Source organism: Poeciliopsis prolifica, unplaced genomic scaffold (genome assembly GCF_027474105.1).
Source record: "Poeciliopsis prolifica strain line A6 unplaced genomic scaffold, Auburn_PproV2 SCAFFOLD005, whole genome shotgun sequence".
Taxonomy (NCBI): Eukaryota; Metazoa; Chordata; class Actinopteri; order Cyprinodontiformes; family Poeciliidae; genus Poeciliopsis; species Poeciliopsis prolifica.
The window spans coordinates 8566262-8580654 of NW_026562380.1; the positions used below are offsets into that span (position 1 = coordinate 8566262).

Sequence of the window (14393 nt, forward strand, 5' to 3'; positions counted from 1 at the left end):
ATCTAATTTTTTTGCTCTATATTCACCCCTTCTTCTCATCTAAAGAAGTTTCACCTAAAAATTACATTTATGTCTGCAAATAAGTAAAATCCTAATTATTCTATTTTATAGTAAAAAAATAAAGCCCTATCATTAGATTGTTCAGATACACACACTCAGACAGGTTTGGAAAAAGAAATATATTAACTTGGACACACCAAGATCTGTTTTCTACAAGAAAACTTAGTAACAGCTTGAAAATAAAATCATTTGCATCATTACAGTTCAAGATGAAATGTGCTATAAACTACTGTCTGAGAGAACTGATATATGTTCCTTCCAAAGTTCACAGAAAAGCAAAAAATATACTCAACATGATTTTGCAGTCAATACATTATGGTTTTTGACCACAGTAGTAAGTAAAAAAAACAGCAGTAAATAAAGTACACTCATATCCTTCCCATTACATACATCACAGTTTCACATCAAAACATTTTTGCATTTTGCCTCTTGCAGCAAAAATACAGTAATCATGATATCACCTTCTTCAAATCACAATAATTTACAGCAGAACAGGTCAGGTAGAGGGATGAGAGGGACAAAGAAACTGTACTTCAAATCCTCAACTCTATAAACTAACAATTACCTAAACAGTCTCCCATCACACATACACACACGCTGATGAGGAAAGGTTTGTTTTGAACATGTACAGTAGATGTGTGCTTGTGTAGTTATCTGCAGCAGGCCAGCGCACTGAGGGAGGTGTGGCTGTCCAAGCTGCTGTCTGTCTCTGAGCCCAAAGTGGGGTCACTGCTGGGATCGGTTGGCTCTGTGGACATGGAGGAGACGTCGTTGGCCGAGGAAGAGGAGGAGGAAGATGTGGGCTGAGGAGGACTGTCGATCACTGCTGCACCTGTGCTGCGAAAAACAGGCAAACGCATAGGTTTCACTGAAATATGAAGAGCACTGCCATTTTCTGATTTGCTCAGACTTTAGAGGGGGACCATAGCAGCTAAAGATCCAAATGTAAAATTGTAAATTTTACAAAATATAGAACATAAACAAAAGACAAAATCAACTTTAAAGTTTTGCCGTCTTTTAAAAATTCATACATACATTTATTTTACAAATATTTTTATTTCCAGCTATTTTCTCATAAGTAGGTTATGTTATTGTGAGCACTAACTGGTGAATTACTTTAATCATTCATAATTATACCACAATTTATTGCACTTATTTAACTGAACAAATCTTCAAAAATAAAAAGTGTGCCTTCATAAAATGCTGTAAAAACTAAAAAAAAACATTCTGCATCCCTCAGCACAACCATGAAACCATGCTTAACTCAGCTGCAGAGACTAATGTGACAAAATTCTGCAGCTTTCAGCAGAGCTGCATGTTCTTCTTTCAGAGTGGAAATTATGGCTCAAGCACGACTGGAAAGAATAAGAGCTCAAAATCCTGTTCTTAGAATACACCAAACAACTACCAATATTTATCAGCTGCGGCAGTTTGGCAAGTCAGTCCTGAAAAAGAAAGAATCCCTTACTTGTGTCGTATCAAAACTATTAGGTAGTGTCATTGTAACATTTTATATTTACCTTGGGGCTGCACAGCATATTATTCTTGGTTTGATCTAATTGCAAAATAAGGAATCTTTATCAAATATTTAATCTCAATTACATAAGTGTATATAATTAACTTATGTCATTAAGTTAATTACAACTTAACTTAATGACGTAAGTTAAGTCATTAACTTATGTCTTGACTTATGTCATTAGTAGGGATGACATAAGTCAGCATAACACCAACATTATGCTGTTGGTGGCAGCCTTATGCTGCATCTACTCTAATTCTCCCATATTTTAACTAACCCATGTTATAGTGATTACTCACCTAAAGCAGTGGGTTGACCTCTGATCACTCCATTTTTTGTTCGTTCCTCCCATTCGATCACTTCCTTATAAATTAGCTCTGGAAAACAAAAAGTGCATCAAAAGGTCAAGGTAAGCTCAGTGGTTTCATGGAAATTGTCGATAGGTATATTCAGGAACATCAAATCTTTTACCTAAGGTTGGGGTGCATAACATACTGCTCATCCCAAAACAACATCACAATTCTAATTTGGACTGGGCATGCTGGTGTGTGACCCTTCTAAAAATGAGTGAGAGGGTCATTATCACCTGACAGGCATTGAGATGAGCTCATCTTGCTGCACGACTGAAACTGATATTTAATCACAGTCTTTCCTATGCAGGACAGAATCATATTCCTCACAGTAGAAAAACATAAACCGGGCTTTTAAAATGCTTAGAACTCATAAGTCCAAATGTGAAAAAATAATCCAGTTATTCTTTTCCGTACATATAATACCTTGAAAATGTTTTCATACTCCTCAACTTTGTCACATCTTATCATGCTACAATCACATAATCACATGCTACAAATTCCAAAACTATATATATATTATTGGAATTTTTGTGATAAAATTAATGGTTAATTATACAATGGAAGTGAAATATTTTCAAATTATTTTATCAATAAAAATCTCGTAAGTGTGGCATACATTTGCGTTTAACTCCCTTTCCCCAAAACCACTAATCTCGTAAAACCATTTCCTCCAGAAGTCGTCTGACTTACTTGTACATTAACCTGTGTAACTTAATTTCAGCTAAACAGCAGTTATGTGAATATATGTGAGAGATTTGTTGGATAACTTTACAGAAACCCCCCTCCCCCCCAAAAAAAAACAAAAAGAAACAGTAGTGTGAATCAGGCTTTCAGTTTGCCATGGCAGCATTTGAAAGGGTAGTACACAAAATCAAGATAATATTTCAAATGTGCCCTTAAAAGGTTTTTTATTTTATTTTTCAGTTTTTTTTTTTATTCTATGCAACTCTTGTGTGTTGATTAGGATCCCATGCTTGCTGCTGAGAATGTGGATACTGGGTTACCTGCTCTCTGTGGGACTGTATTGCATTTTATCCTGCCCTGAAATCTCCAAAATCATTTTCACATCCAACTGTTTGTGGGACAGCAGAATGATGGGCTCCGCCAGGGTATATTTTACATGAGAGCCGCCACTGCCAAGGAGCAACCCAAGAGGTTGATAATAAAGTTCTGGCAAGGTTTAAAGAAGGGTTAAGTTAATGAATGCCAAACAGAAAAAAATGTTTAATCCACCATCCCAAAATAATTAACATTTTATAACTTTAAACCTATCAAGATGTGTCCATCCACCTAAACTAAGAGACTGACCAAGGGGAGGATTAACCAGAGAAGAAGCCAAGAGACTCATGGTAACTGGAGGAGTTACTACTCGATACTCTGAACACACAGTCCCCACAGTGACACATGTTGGTGGCAGCATTATGCTGCAGGGATGCTTTTCTTCAGTAGTAAAATGGAAGCTGGTGACAGTTGATGTTAATATAGATGGAGCTAAATATAAGACACATCTGGAAGAAAATCTGTTAGAATAGCATGTGTCCCAGTTAAAATCCAGACAGAAATCTGGGTAATTCAACTGAGAGAATCATTTGAAAATATGCTCTCTATCCCATTTCAGAGCTTAATATTCTATTCTTTTAGTAGCAAGAAGTGCTTCTTCTCTATCGAGTGAAATAAAGGCAAGCTACACTTTCTAATTCCTCCTATTTCTCAATTATTATCACTGCACTACTAAAAATGGGGAAAATATGTAATATACATTTAAGATTCAAAGATAGAAATCTATACTAATTATAACTAAATTATACTATTACTATCATTTTTAACTAAGTTTAAATGATAAAAGGCAAGAAAAAAATTTTTGTTGGGAGTATTTTCAGGGATAAAAACACTGATACATCTTTAGTGATGCGTTTCAAACTAAGTCAACGACAAGTGAACTTGTTAAGTGCAGAGGTAGGAAGATAACCAGGTTGTCTAACCTTTCCACTCCTCCACAGTGTGCTCTCTTTCATCCAGCGTCCTGTCTGGGATCTTTGGAGGCGGCTAAAAATAAAACCAGAACAGAAAAGCAAATTTGATTTGAACGGCAACCTGGTATAAGAAGAGAAATGACACATTATGCAATGTAACAAACGCTTGCGTGTTCTGCTCGTCTCTCCAGAGATCCACTCACCGCTTCCACTTCAGCAGGATCGTACCAAACATTAATATATGGGTGGTGCAAGGCTTCTTCCACAGAGATGCGCTTTGACGCATCAATCACCAGCATCTTGGATAACAGGTCTCTGGCTTGGCTTGCTGCAACAAGATACAACAAGCAGATGTGGTGCAATGGCATTCATAAAAATAAAGAAAAATCATGGTTAAAATGTGCATTTATTATACAGAGGATGTTACATACCTTTCAGTTTGTTGTGATCAGAGTCAGCAGGGAAGAGCACATCTGGGAAGAGCTTCTCAAAACTGTATCCGGCATACCGTGGTCTGTTTTCTACATACGTTCTCACTGAGTGATTCAGTTTCATTAGAAAATCCTGAGATGGAGTGCCTAGCTGCTCAATCACCTTGTTCCACTGGTCGATATCTGATGTGGAAATGTTAAAGGAAAGGACCTCACACAAACACACACTTACCGGAAGGGGAGCTTGACATTTAACTTTGCTTTGAGGTGCAAAAGTTAAATGCAACTCTGTGAGTTCATATAAACAGAAAAAACACACAGAGTAATATTTAGGGCAGAAAGTTAATAGTAATGATTAGCAGTAAATTATTTATTTGATAAAGCCAAATTAAAAGTGAGGACATAATAAAAAACATTCTATATTCTATGTTCTAAAGATGCACTTAATTTTCCCCATCAAATGCATTTTACCTAAGTTACAATCACCAAATGACTTTTTCTCCTAACTCGTCCAGTTTTAATTGGGAACACTAGAATTACATTTATGGGGCTTGTGAAAAACCCTTGGCTCTTACATCAAAATGCTTATTTATGTAGAGACATAGCCAGTTGTAAGAGTTTCAGAAACTTTCAAGCAACTCTACAGACATTCAACACAAAATAAAGTAGATACCACACACTCACTAGTACCCTTGTTCTAAAAGGTGACTCCAAGTTTTCGTCGGTGGGTGCAGCAGCACAAACAATGTAGGTCATGGAGCGTGTGATGGACAGAAAACCATAACAAAAGAAGCATTCATGGTGGTGGACGTCTTCATAATGAAATGATGACATCTTGATCAATGAATGAGGGGAAGGATACGATCAGTGCCAGGGAACAAAACACTCCCTCTGATCATCTCAGCCACAATGCAGCCCACTGACCACACATCCACTTGGGATGGACATTAGGAAGACAGACAGGTGGACATGCAAATAAATGATAGAGAGAAAAATGTACATAAAAACAAATAAAGTGAGAGAAAACCAAAGACAATGGCAAAGGTGCAATGACGAAAATGTAGACCATTCAGCAATGAGCAAGCTGCATGACAGTGAAAAAGCCAGAGACCTTGATCTTGTCAAAATTTATGTGCAACCAACAACTACCAATTGGAGATGAACTGACTTGTGTGTGTCAGTATTTTTATGTAATTTCAACCAAATAGCTTTCCAAAACAAACAAGGAAAAAAATCAAACACAATCAATAAAGCCTCTTTTGAATGCTGTTAACGTAGAGGAAATACTCAGACAGAAGGATACAGTCCCTTCCAGGGAAAAGGATTTTATGGCGAACCATTTCTGCTAGAATGCAGCCCACAGACCATATGTCCACTAATGAAGTAGACCACATTAACCAGAGCCAGAAGAAGAAGTGAGGAATGCATAGCAACAGGTTAGTTACATATAACAAGCTTGTTAGTGAGTATTTTCCAACAATTAGCTTTTCTTTTTAGAACAGGCATCAAGTGGATCACAGAGTTACAGCTAGATTTAGTTCAATAAATATATACATATATATATATATATTTCCGTTCCAAAAATAGAAACATTTTTCTATTTTTGTTTAATCTGTTTAACACAACAGATGCTGTGTTAAACTAATCACTCACCATTGGCCTGGTAGCCCATGCCCAGGATAACTTCCGGTGCTCTGTAGTAGCGTGTAACCACATATGGCGTCATCAGGAGGCCTGTGGCTGCCGTCCGAGCCAAGCCAAAGTCCAAAATCTTCAGCGTGCAATCAGACTTGACAACTATATTACTGGGCTTCAGATCCTGAAAAAAGACAATCAGGGTAATCAGCTGTATCTGACACGCAGCTGAGATTCTCACTTTTACAGAATAGATGCCATTTCTGGTTCAGGAAAACTGGTCTGTTTTCTTTCACACTGTGAGGGCTCTGTCCTGGCCTTCAAAGAGGATATGCTCTCCGAGTGTCCTTCTAGTTACTGATGCATATGGCAAAATGATACATTTACCTGTCATTGTCAGTTTGGAGGATAGAAGTCTGTGTCAGCTGATGTCAGCTACACAAAATGTCTGTAGTTTGTTCAAGGTCATTTGACATTTGATATTGATTTTAGGCTCAGTCTGTTAACATTTTATACACAGATATTTTTAGCATAGATTATTATAATACCAAATATTTACTTTACATTGTGCCTAGAGTTTTTTAAATGCTTTTGTCAGTAGTTAAAGGACTATATTCATCCAGTAACACTGTCATCATGCCATTTGACTGCTTGCCCTTACACTTCAGTGTCACGTATCACAGTAAGTTTACCAGCTCAGGACTTTACACCTCAGAACTTTGGCCTGACTTCAGGCTGTGTATTCGTGGCCAGCTGCTGCTTACCCTGTGTATGATCCCGGCACCGTGGAGATGTTTGATGCCACACAACATCTGATAGAGCAGGTACGACAACCTCTCATGGTCCAGCTCCATTTGAATCACTTGACACAGGTTGGCATCCATCAGCTCCATTACCAAGTATCTGATAGAAAAGAAAAGGGTTCAAGATACTGGCAGAGTCCTCTTGGCAACAGGTACAGCAAGGTCTGATTCCCATAACTATTTTTAGTTCCTTACACATCTTGGAAATCTTCTAGCGATTTTTGTGGCGTGAATACATTTAATAGGCCAATGATCTGTGAATAGAAATCAAGAGAAATAACTATGTTGTGATTTCACATCCATTTAAACACCCACCGACACAAAATGCTCTTTCTCTCTGTCATGTACTTTAGAAATAGAGGACACGGATATTTTGCATGTTAAAATAGTGGCACACTTACGTTTTTGTGATTGACACATTTCATTAGGACTAGCTCTCTGTATGCCCTCTTAGCATGGGTTTGATTTTGAAACGGTCGACTCAGCTTCTTGATGGCAACATTTCGTTCAAGGACTTGGTCATAAGCAGAGCTGAAGGGCAAAGACAGCAAGAGAAATGCGTCAATAAAAGGCAACAGCTGACAACAAGGCCAATACTCTCTCAAACATGTCAAAAGAAATAAAATGTAGAAATGTACCATTCTGATTTTTGTTGCCATTTTTTTTCCACTGTCAGGTTTTCATATAGGTTTGACTGACCAATTTAGATTTAAGCCAATTCAAATTTCTCTTTAGAAACTTTAATTTAGGAAGACTGAAGAACTGCTTTCTTCAGTCTTACTGATATGAACAGTCCATTTTTACATACTGAAATTAAATGTTAACATGCTTGTGTGAGACAATGTAGTTGTGGTAAAATGTGAAAATAAAAAGAGTTCATGGAGTCGCCATCTTAGACTGGTCTTACCACCCAATATCATAATTTGTGCAACTAATCAGCAGACTCAGAATAAGGTACGAAATAAATTTAGATTTTTCTTTTAAAACAGATTTCAAAAAGGTTGGCAACATTTCTAACATTTTTGGCTTTATAGACAACAACTTGACTATTGAGGCTTCCTAGTATCTGCTGAAAGTCATGCTCTCTCTCGTAGCTAAAATGAACTGCAGACATGTCAACATGTAGAATATACAGTTTTCTTTTAAATAACTTCTTCTCTGACATTATGATACTGAAACTAGCCAACAGTGTGTTTTTTCACAATGAAAACGCTTTATTGTCAGCTAGATCTGGCACTTTGTATGGTACCATTAGTGATTGGGGCAAAGCATGATTTTAAGGTTTTTGAGTGCCTGAACTCAAGCTGAAAATTGTCCTAAAATTTAAATTTTAGGACAATTTCTTAATTGCCCTAAACCTTAGTACTTTATTTCTTAATAAATAAAGTACAATTCTTAATAAATATATTTTAAAAATAAAAAGCCACAGTTAATATGAGATTCCAACTGAACACTAGTCAGGGTCGAGCAAACAAAAAAAATTTTTTTGATTTAGATTATGAGCCAATTTCTCAGTGCACCTCTAATAAAAAAGTATAGCTAACAAAAATAGCACCAAATGTTTATTTATAAAATGTTTCAGTGACATGTAGCATAGAAGGACCTATTTTTTTCCACAGCATAGGTGTTAGCAGAACAAGGATGCTGAACCACTCACCAGACGATTCCCTGTGCTCCTGAGCCGATGGGTCTCAGATTTTGGTATCGCTTCAGGACTGTAAATGTTGAATCTCCAACGTCTACACTGTAGAACTCTCTGTCTCTCTTGTTTTTGTTCATGGCAAAATCTTCAATTACTGCTTTCTGTGCATCCAAAAAAGTCCTCTGTGAAGAAGAAAACAGGTTTGAGTATCCGGCAGAGCAAGACTGACTCCACGGATATCTCAGGAGTTGCTGAGGCAAGTGGCAAGTAGCAAAAAACAGCAACGGAAGAAGAAAATCCTGCACTCAAGGAAACTGTTTAGACACTGCTGCATTTCACACTGAAGCAATGCTGTCTCCTTTCTCAGCAAATCCTGGAAACCCACATTGGACTAAAGATTGGATGTCATCATTTGCGATGGCAGAACAGCAAGCAAATCAGAGCTCTGCTCCATCTCATGTAACAGAACTCCGAGTGACTGTGCCACGCTGGAAAACCAACCATGGTGATAATTTCTCTGAGTTTGGAGTGCCGCCCACTTCTACAAGCGGGGTCTTTCACAGATACATTTGCACAAAGGCACTGTGGCCTCACCAAAAATGCAAAGCGAAGGTTTGTGCCAGTGGAGACCATCGACTGTTTGATTACAAGAAGCTCAAACGGATCTTTCATTTTCTCCAACTCTTGCATAAACAGTGCCACCACCCTCCTCGTTCATCCACACAGCTGATACCGAGTCCATATGAGGGAAATAATTGCCAGAACGAAGTGAGTCAGCTCCCCTTCTGTTCCGCCAACGTCACAAAGACGTCCATAACATCCACCTCCCTCGCAGAAATGAAAATAGACATGCAGCTTCTTTTTATAATACAGACAAAAAGGCAGCAGTGCTTACTAGAGTTGTGATGTCTTGAATTCAGTTGATGTTTTCTTTATGCGATTGTCGGTGAAAGGAATCAAAATTAAGGCATTACAAAGAGGTTTTCTCACTCTGCAGCTTTAGATGCCATAAATTCCAACAGACACATTCACATTCATTAAATATTAATGAGATCATCTGTACTGATGCAAGCAGCTGTATGCTGCATCAACAAATTCCCCTGAAATCAATTACATGCTTTCAGATTGCATTTTTGGGTCACTCACACACAAACAGTCACATCAGTGCTCTAGAACGGCTCTCGAATACAGAATCTGAGCCCGGTGCTCCAGCTGCAGTATGACATACAACAGAGCCCTGTGGAGGACGGTGACGGGAGCTGTGAGGGTCACTGGAGTGTCCACCTTCAGTCCAGGATCTTTTTCAGAGTGGATGCAGAAACATGTCATACTCGTCAAACACTTTCCATTAATTTTCTGACATGCTGCTATGAGGCAAATATTAAAAGCAGAACCTTCAGTCTACTGCAAAGCCTCTCTGGTTCAAGCCTTTTCAAGAAAATGTGCTTTATTTTATCAATTTAATTTATGCTCTGACTTCTCTGTTTTTATCTATTTTATACTCATATTTTCAACATACAGAATTTCTCTCATGTTGCAGCAAGCCCCTCAGTTCACCCAGAAATTAATTTGAAATGGAAGGTGGTAAATCATGTGAAATGTTTGCTGCAATAGCAGAAATATACTGTAATGTTGCTTTGTGAATTTAGTGCTTAAAATTGACTAAAATCTTGGTTTATATAAAATGCTGAATGAAACTAATGATTAAAACCTACAATTTACATAAACATTTTAACTAATTAGTATAACATGAGGAAGTTTGTTTTTGCAATTCCTTAAAAATGTCAAACTAATGTAGATTCATAACACAGTGATGTTTTGCACTCATTTATTGTTGATTCACTTATAGCTTACAGCTAATGAACACCTCATATTTAGTTTCTTAGAAAAATTCAATTACAAAACACAATAAAAAGGGGATTAATACAGAAATGCCATTCTACTGATAGACCAGGTTGCCAAGTTTTCCATCCAGATGGTCTGAATGCATCTTACCTGAAATAAACCCCAAAACACTGCATCTCAGCATTCCTTCACAACTGGGATAATGCATAAAGTTATGAGGATGATTGCCATTTGATATACTGTGTTACTCTACTTCTCCACCTGTTCCTACCCCGCTTTTTTCTTCCACTTAACTTTCCATTTATATTCTCAATACAACATTCTAAAGAGAAATCTTATTTTGTAATGACCTTTTGTGCCCGAAGTGTCCCAGGGAGAGTCAATGACGGTGTGCACATGATGTAGGTTATAGCTGTTCACAAAATGCTACTGCTTGAAACTATTTAAGAACGAGAAATATTCCTGAAAAACACTGGTCTTTTTTTTCCCTAGGAAACATTAGCCTTGCAAATAAAATAAAAATAGGAGATCTCCTGCTTCTACATCCCTTATCCTGAAAGGAAATCAAGGTAAATCCCACTGTTACTTTGACTGTATAATAGCTAAGTTGACAGCAGTAGCCCCTTTTCCTCCTGATGGAGTCGGTTGAAGGAAAATGACTCAAGTGCTGCATCAGGAGACAGACATGCATACTGAGCCAATGCAGCCAGATTAAGCCGGCTGGACGCCGCACACAGGCACATTTTTATGGCAGCGATAATAATGGCACCCATATCGTAATATGACAGAGAGCGCTGCTGGCGCCGACTGTATAGCCTGTGGCTAATTTGGAAGCTGCAGCTATATTATCACACAACGGCGGGAATAATCATTAATCGGGGGATAAATGGAGCTGCAATGGAAAAGTAAGGGGCTGAGGCAGCATGCATGCAACGATTTACGACCCTCCCCCCACGGCCCAAACAATGAGCAGCGCAGCCTGAGGAGCTGAGGTGTGAATCCTTATCTTACCTCTGTCATCAAATCAACAAGGGATCGATCCTGTTCTAAAGCCCATCCGGCGATCTTCGAACCGATGTGGAGCGGCTCCCCGATTGTTTATGCCGCCGCTGAAGGATGGTTTATCCCGTCGTGCGGCTTAAAAATACGTGACCTCATCAATTTCATTGCCTACGTTTCCAACCGGCTGCTACTGACAGGCCAGGACGCGCAGTGCGCACACAGGGCATGCGTCCCAGCAGCGCGTCACACAAAGGCAGAGACACACCCACCGCCTCCTCCACGCATCCATCCTTCCTGCCTTCCTTCCGTCTGCCCATTTATGCAAATTAAACAATGTTTTGGTCTACTTCCGTCCTCTTCTTGATAGGTTACGTTAATCTGTCTTTGTCTGGCTCCGCTTTGATTAGTGACTTCCTGTTTCCAATTATGCTGCTACAACAAGTCGAGGCTGCATTTTACCGCTCTATGCTATTTTTTATATGCCAGGCAATAATTTTGACAAAGACGAGGGGGTGGTACGAATCACTGAGCAGTCGGGAGGTCAAAAACATGTTTATCATGTCGGAAAATACGAAGTTCCAGGGAAAACTGATCCCTCTGCAACCTGTCCTTGAATGTCAATGTCCTCAAATTGGGCAATTCTTAATTTTCTTCTTGACAGAAAAACTCTGGCATTGTACTCTTAGGACAATTTGATACATTAAAGCCACAAACTCCAGTATAAATTCTTTAAATTTTATGTGACCAACACAAAGCATTGCATAATTGTTGCAAGAAACAATATATGATTTTCAAAGAAAAAAAAAATCTAAAAATCAGAAAAGTGTGGCTTGATTACATCTTCAAACTAACAGTAGCTACATTGTTGGATTAAATGTCACAATTACGCGTTGAAGTCTCTATGGTATGTTTGGACATTGAAATATTTTATGTCTTGTATACCTCAGGCACAGATAGGGGTAATGGTGTAATGTCAACAAAAATTGTTGAAGTCTTGCCAATCGGATTTAGCTCTACCCTTTGATTGGACCGTTCTAGCATATAAATATGTTTTTATGTAAACCTTTCTGTTGCAGGCTGTCTATATATTTAGGCACATTACCCAGTTGGAAAGTGAATTTTGGCATCATGCCTCAGTTCTTATGCCATTTCTGAAATATCCTGCTTTGAACTCCATCCCTCTTTCCATCAACCCTGACCAGCTTCTGAAGACAAGCATTCCCACAGCATGATACTGTCAGAACGGTGTGTTCAAAGTGATGCACAGTTTTACATTTCTTGCAACTCATGAAATGGGATGCAACAAAGTTAGGTTTAATGTTGTTCAAGCTCCTTGGAGAGACTTCAGATATCATATAAGATAAACACTATAAATGAATAGCTTACATTGTATTTTCAAATATCCTAAATTACACACAAATCCATGAACATCTTTTTAAGTTATAAATACACACATTAATAACTGATGGTCTAACGTTCCTTGCCTGTTCCTGGGTCACTGTTATTCACTTTTTGTACTGAAAGTTCTGGAAATTTTTCCATTCTTTTCATCTCTTAAGTCATCCCTGATTAAGCAAAGATAAACAAGCTTCACCTAATCTTTTTTGGGGGTTTTCCACACTAAACTGTGCATATTTACTAAGCTAATAATCTATTTCAAGATCTCAAAGTAACATGAATAGGTTCTAATAGGTTTTCTTAGTATCCTTGTATTTACCTTTTCCATCTTCCTGTCAACAGTGAGCAGTTTTTCTTCTGGTTAGTAGGGATCCTGAAGAAAAGGTATGCCCGGCCCATGATTTTACCACTCCTTTAATGTTTTTCTAGGGGGATGGTGTATTGAGGGTAATGTGCATTTTCTGTGAAGCCTATAAAGTAAAATCCTGGTTCCATTTCCAGAGCACCTTCTGATCAGATGTTTTCTCAGTCCCCAATATGTGGTGACTTGAGCTGAACAAAAGCTGCTTTCTTATAGGCAGACTAATGGTTCCCCTGTCATAACCGAATGCACATCTGGCACTGATGATTGTATTTGTAAAAGTTCTTAAAACCTAGCACGCCTTTATGTGTGCTATCAAAGCAAATCCCAATAAACTACATTGACTTTTGTAATTGTGTGAACATTTGAAAAAGTTCAAGAAGACAATTTGGTTTTATAGCGTTTTATGTGGACACTGTTGTTGTTGTTGTTTTTTGTTGTTGTTTGTTTTACGTCAAAGAGTTGTCAGTAAACTTCTTATTAGATCTGCAGGCTAATAACATTACAATCATCGCCTGCCTTTGATTTCAATTTAACGTCATATTTTCAAGGTTCTGAGCTGTAAAGGCATATCTTTAGATCTGTCCAGAGTGGAGTCTAAATTGAGGACAAGGACATTCATTGGCTCTGCAGAAATCTGAACAGCATAGTAGAACAACGTGAGGGCACCATCTACAGCTCATGCATCATTTCTATACGCTACAACGGCCGTGCCATGCTCTGCGCATGTGACTCCACAGCGGTGCCAATGAGGACATTCGGTAAATTTGCGTTAACTCCGAGCTAAGTAGCAGGACACATGCTCCCTGCACCTACCTCGTAACCCCGGATCGTTTTTCTTTCTTTTTTTCCTCATTTTTTATCTTTTCTTTTTTTTTTCAAATCCTGCCTCTGTGCAGTTATCCCGGGGCCTGCAGAGAGACGCTGAGCGCAGCGACATGAACAGGACTCCCAGCAGCAAGGCAGAGCTACTACATCTCCTTACCCCTTGTTCGAAGAGAGCCCGCAGTGTTATGATCATCGTCGGGGAGCTGCCCTGCAGCAGCGGGATGCTTCGTCCTTCCCAGGCTTCAGCGTCGCAGCGCATCTATCCCCGGGGATCCACCGCACCTTTGGGCGTCAGACGGATTTAGTTAAATCGGGTGTAGCTGATCTCAAACCACCCGCTTATTGGTGGCTCTGACCTGTCGCTGTCAAACCGCGATGTTAATCCAATCAAGTGTTTAAAAGCAGAGAGGCTAAGAATAGAGGCAATTGCTGTAAAAAAGAGAGAGAGAGGTAAGGGGGTTGGGGGAGAGAGAGAAAAAGTTTGATTTCTTCGGCAGAAGATCTGCTTGGGGTGTAGAGAGGAAACGGTTCAGGCTCCATGTATAG

At 38.8% G+C, this 14393-nt stretch overlaps 2 protein-coding genes across 5 annotated transcripts in view; one reads left to right on the top strand and one right to left on the bottom strand.

The window, feature by feature from the left end:
• Positions 1-164: 164 nt before the first annotated feature.
• On the bottom strand, positions 165-14106 carry mapk8a (mitogen-activated protein kinase 8a). 4 transcript variants are annotated; one of them, XM_055029180.1, is made up of 12 exons: positions 14005-14106; positions 8429-8595; positions 7173-7302; positions 6967-7025; positions 6733-6871; positions 5987-6152; positions 5637-5708; positions 4334-4516; positions 4106-4230; positions 3912-3975; positions 1876-1953; positions 165-892 (listed from the first exon to the last, which is right to left on the bottom strand). In XM_055029180.1, the coding sequence occupies exons 1-12, from the start codon at positions 14104-14106 to the stop codon at positions 711-713; spliced, it is 1467 nt and encodes a 488-aa protein (XP_054885155.1). In that variant the 3' UTR covers positions 165-710. The 4 variants fall into 4 exon arrangements, with proteins under 4 accessions (XP_054885155.1, XP_054885156.1, XP_054885158.1 ...); XM_055029181.1 differs by lacking the exon at positions 5637-5708 and adding an exon at positions 5196-5267 and having other exon boundaries at positions 14005-14087; XM_055029183.1 differs by lacking the exons at positions 5637-5708; positions 14005-14106 and adding exons at positions 5196-5267; positions 11270-11477.
• The window catches only part of ptpn20 (protein tyrosine phosphatase non-receptor type 20), a 32531-nt gene continuing 31831 nt past the window's right edge, over positions 13694-14393 (top strand). Inside the window, exon 1 of the mRNA XM_055029176.1 lies at positions 13694-14297. The gene's annotated coding sequence lies outside the window, so the exon portion shown is untranslated. The remainder of the gene's footprint in view (positions 14298-14393) is intronic.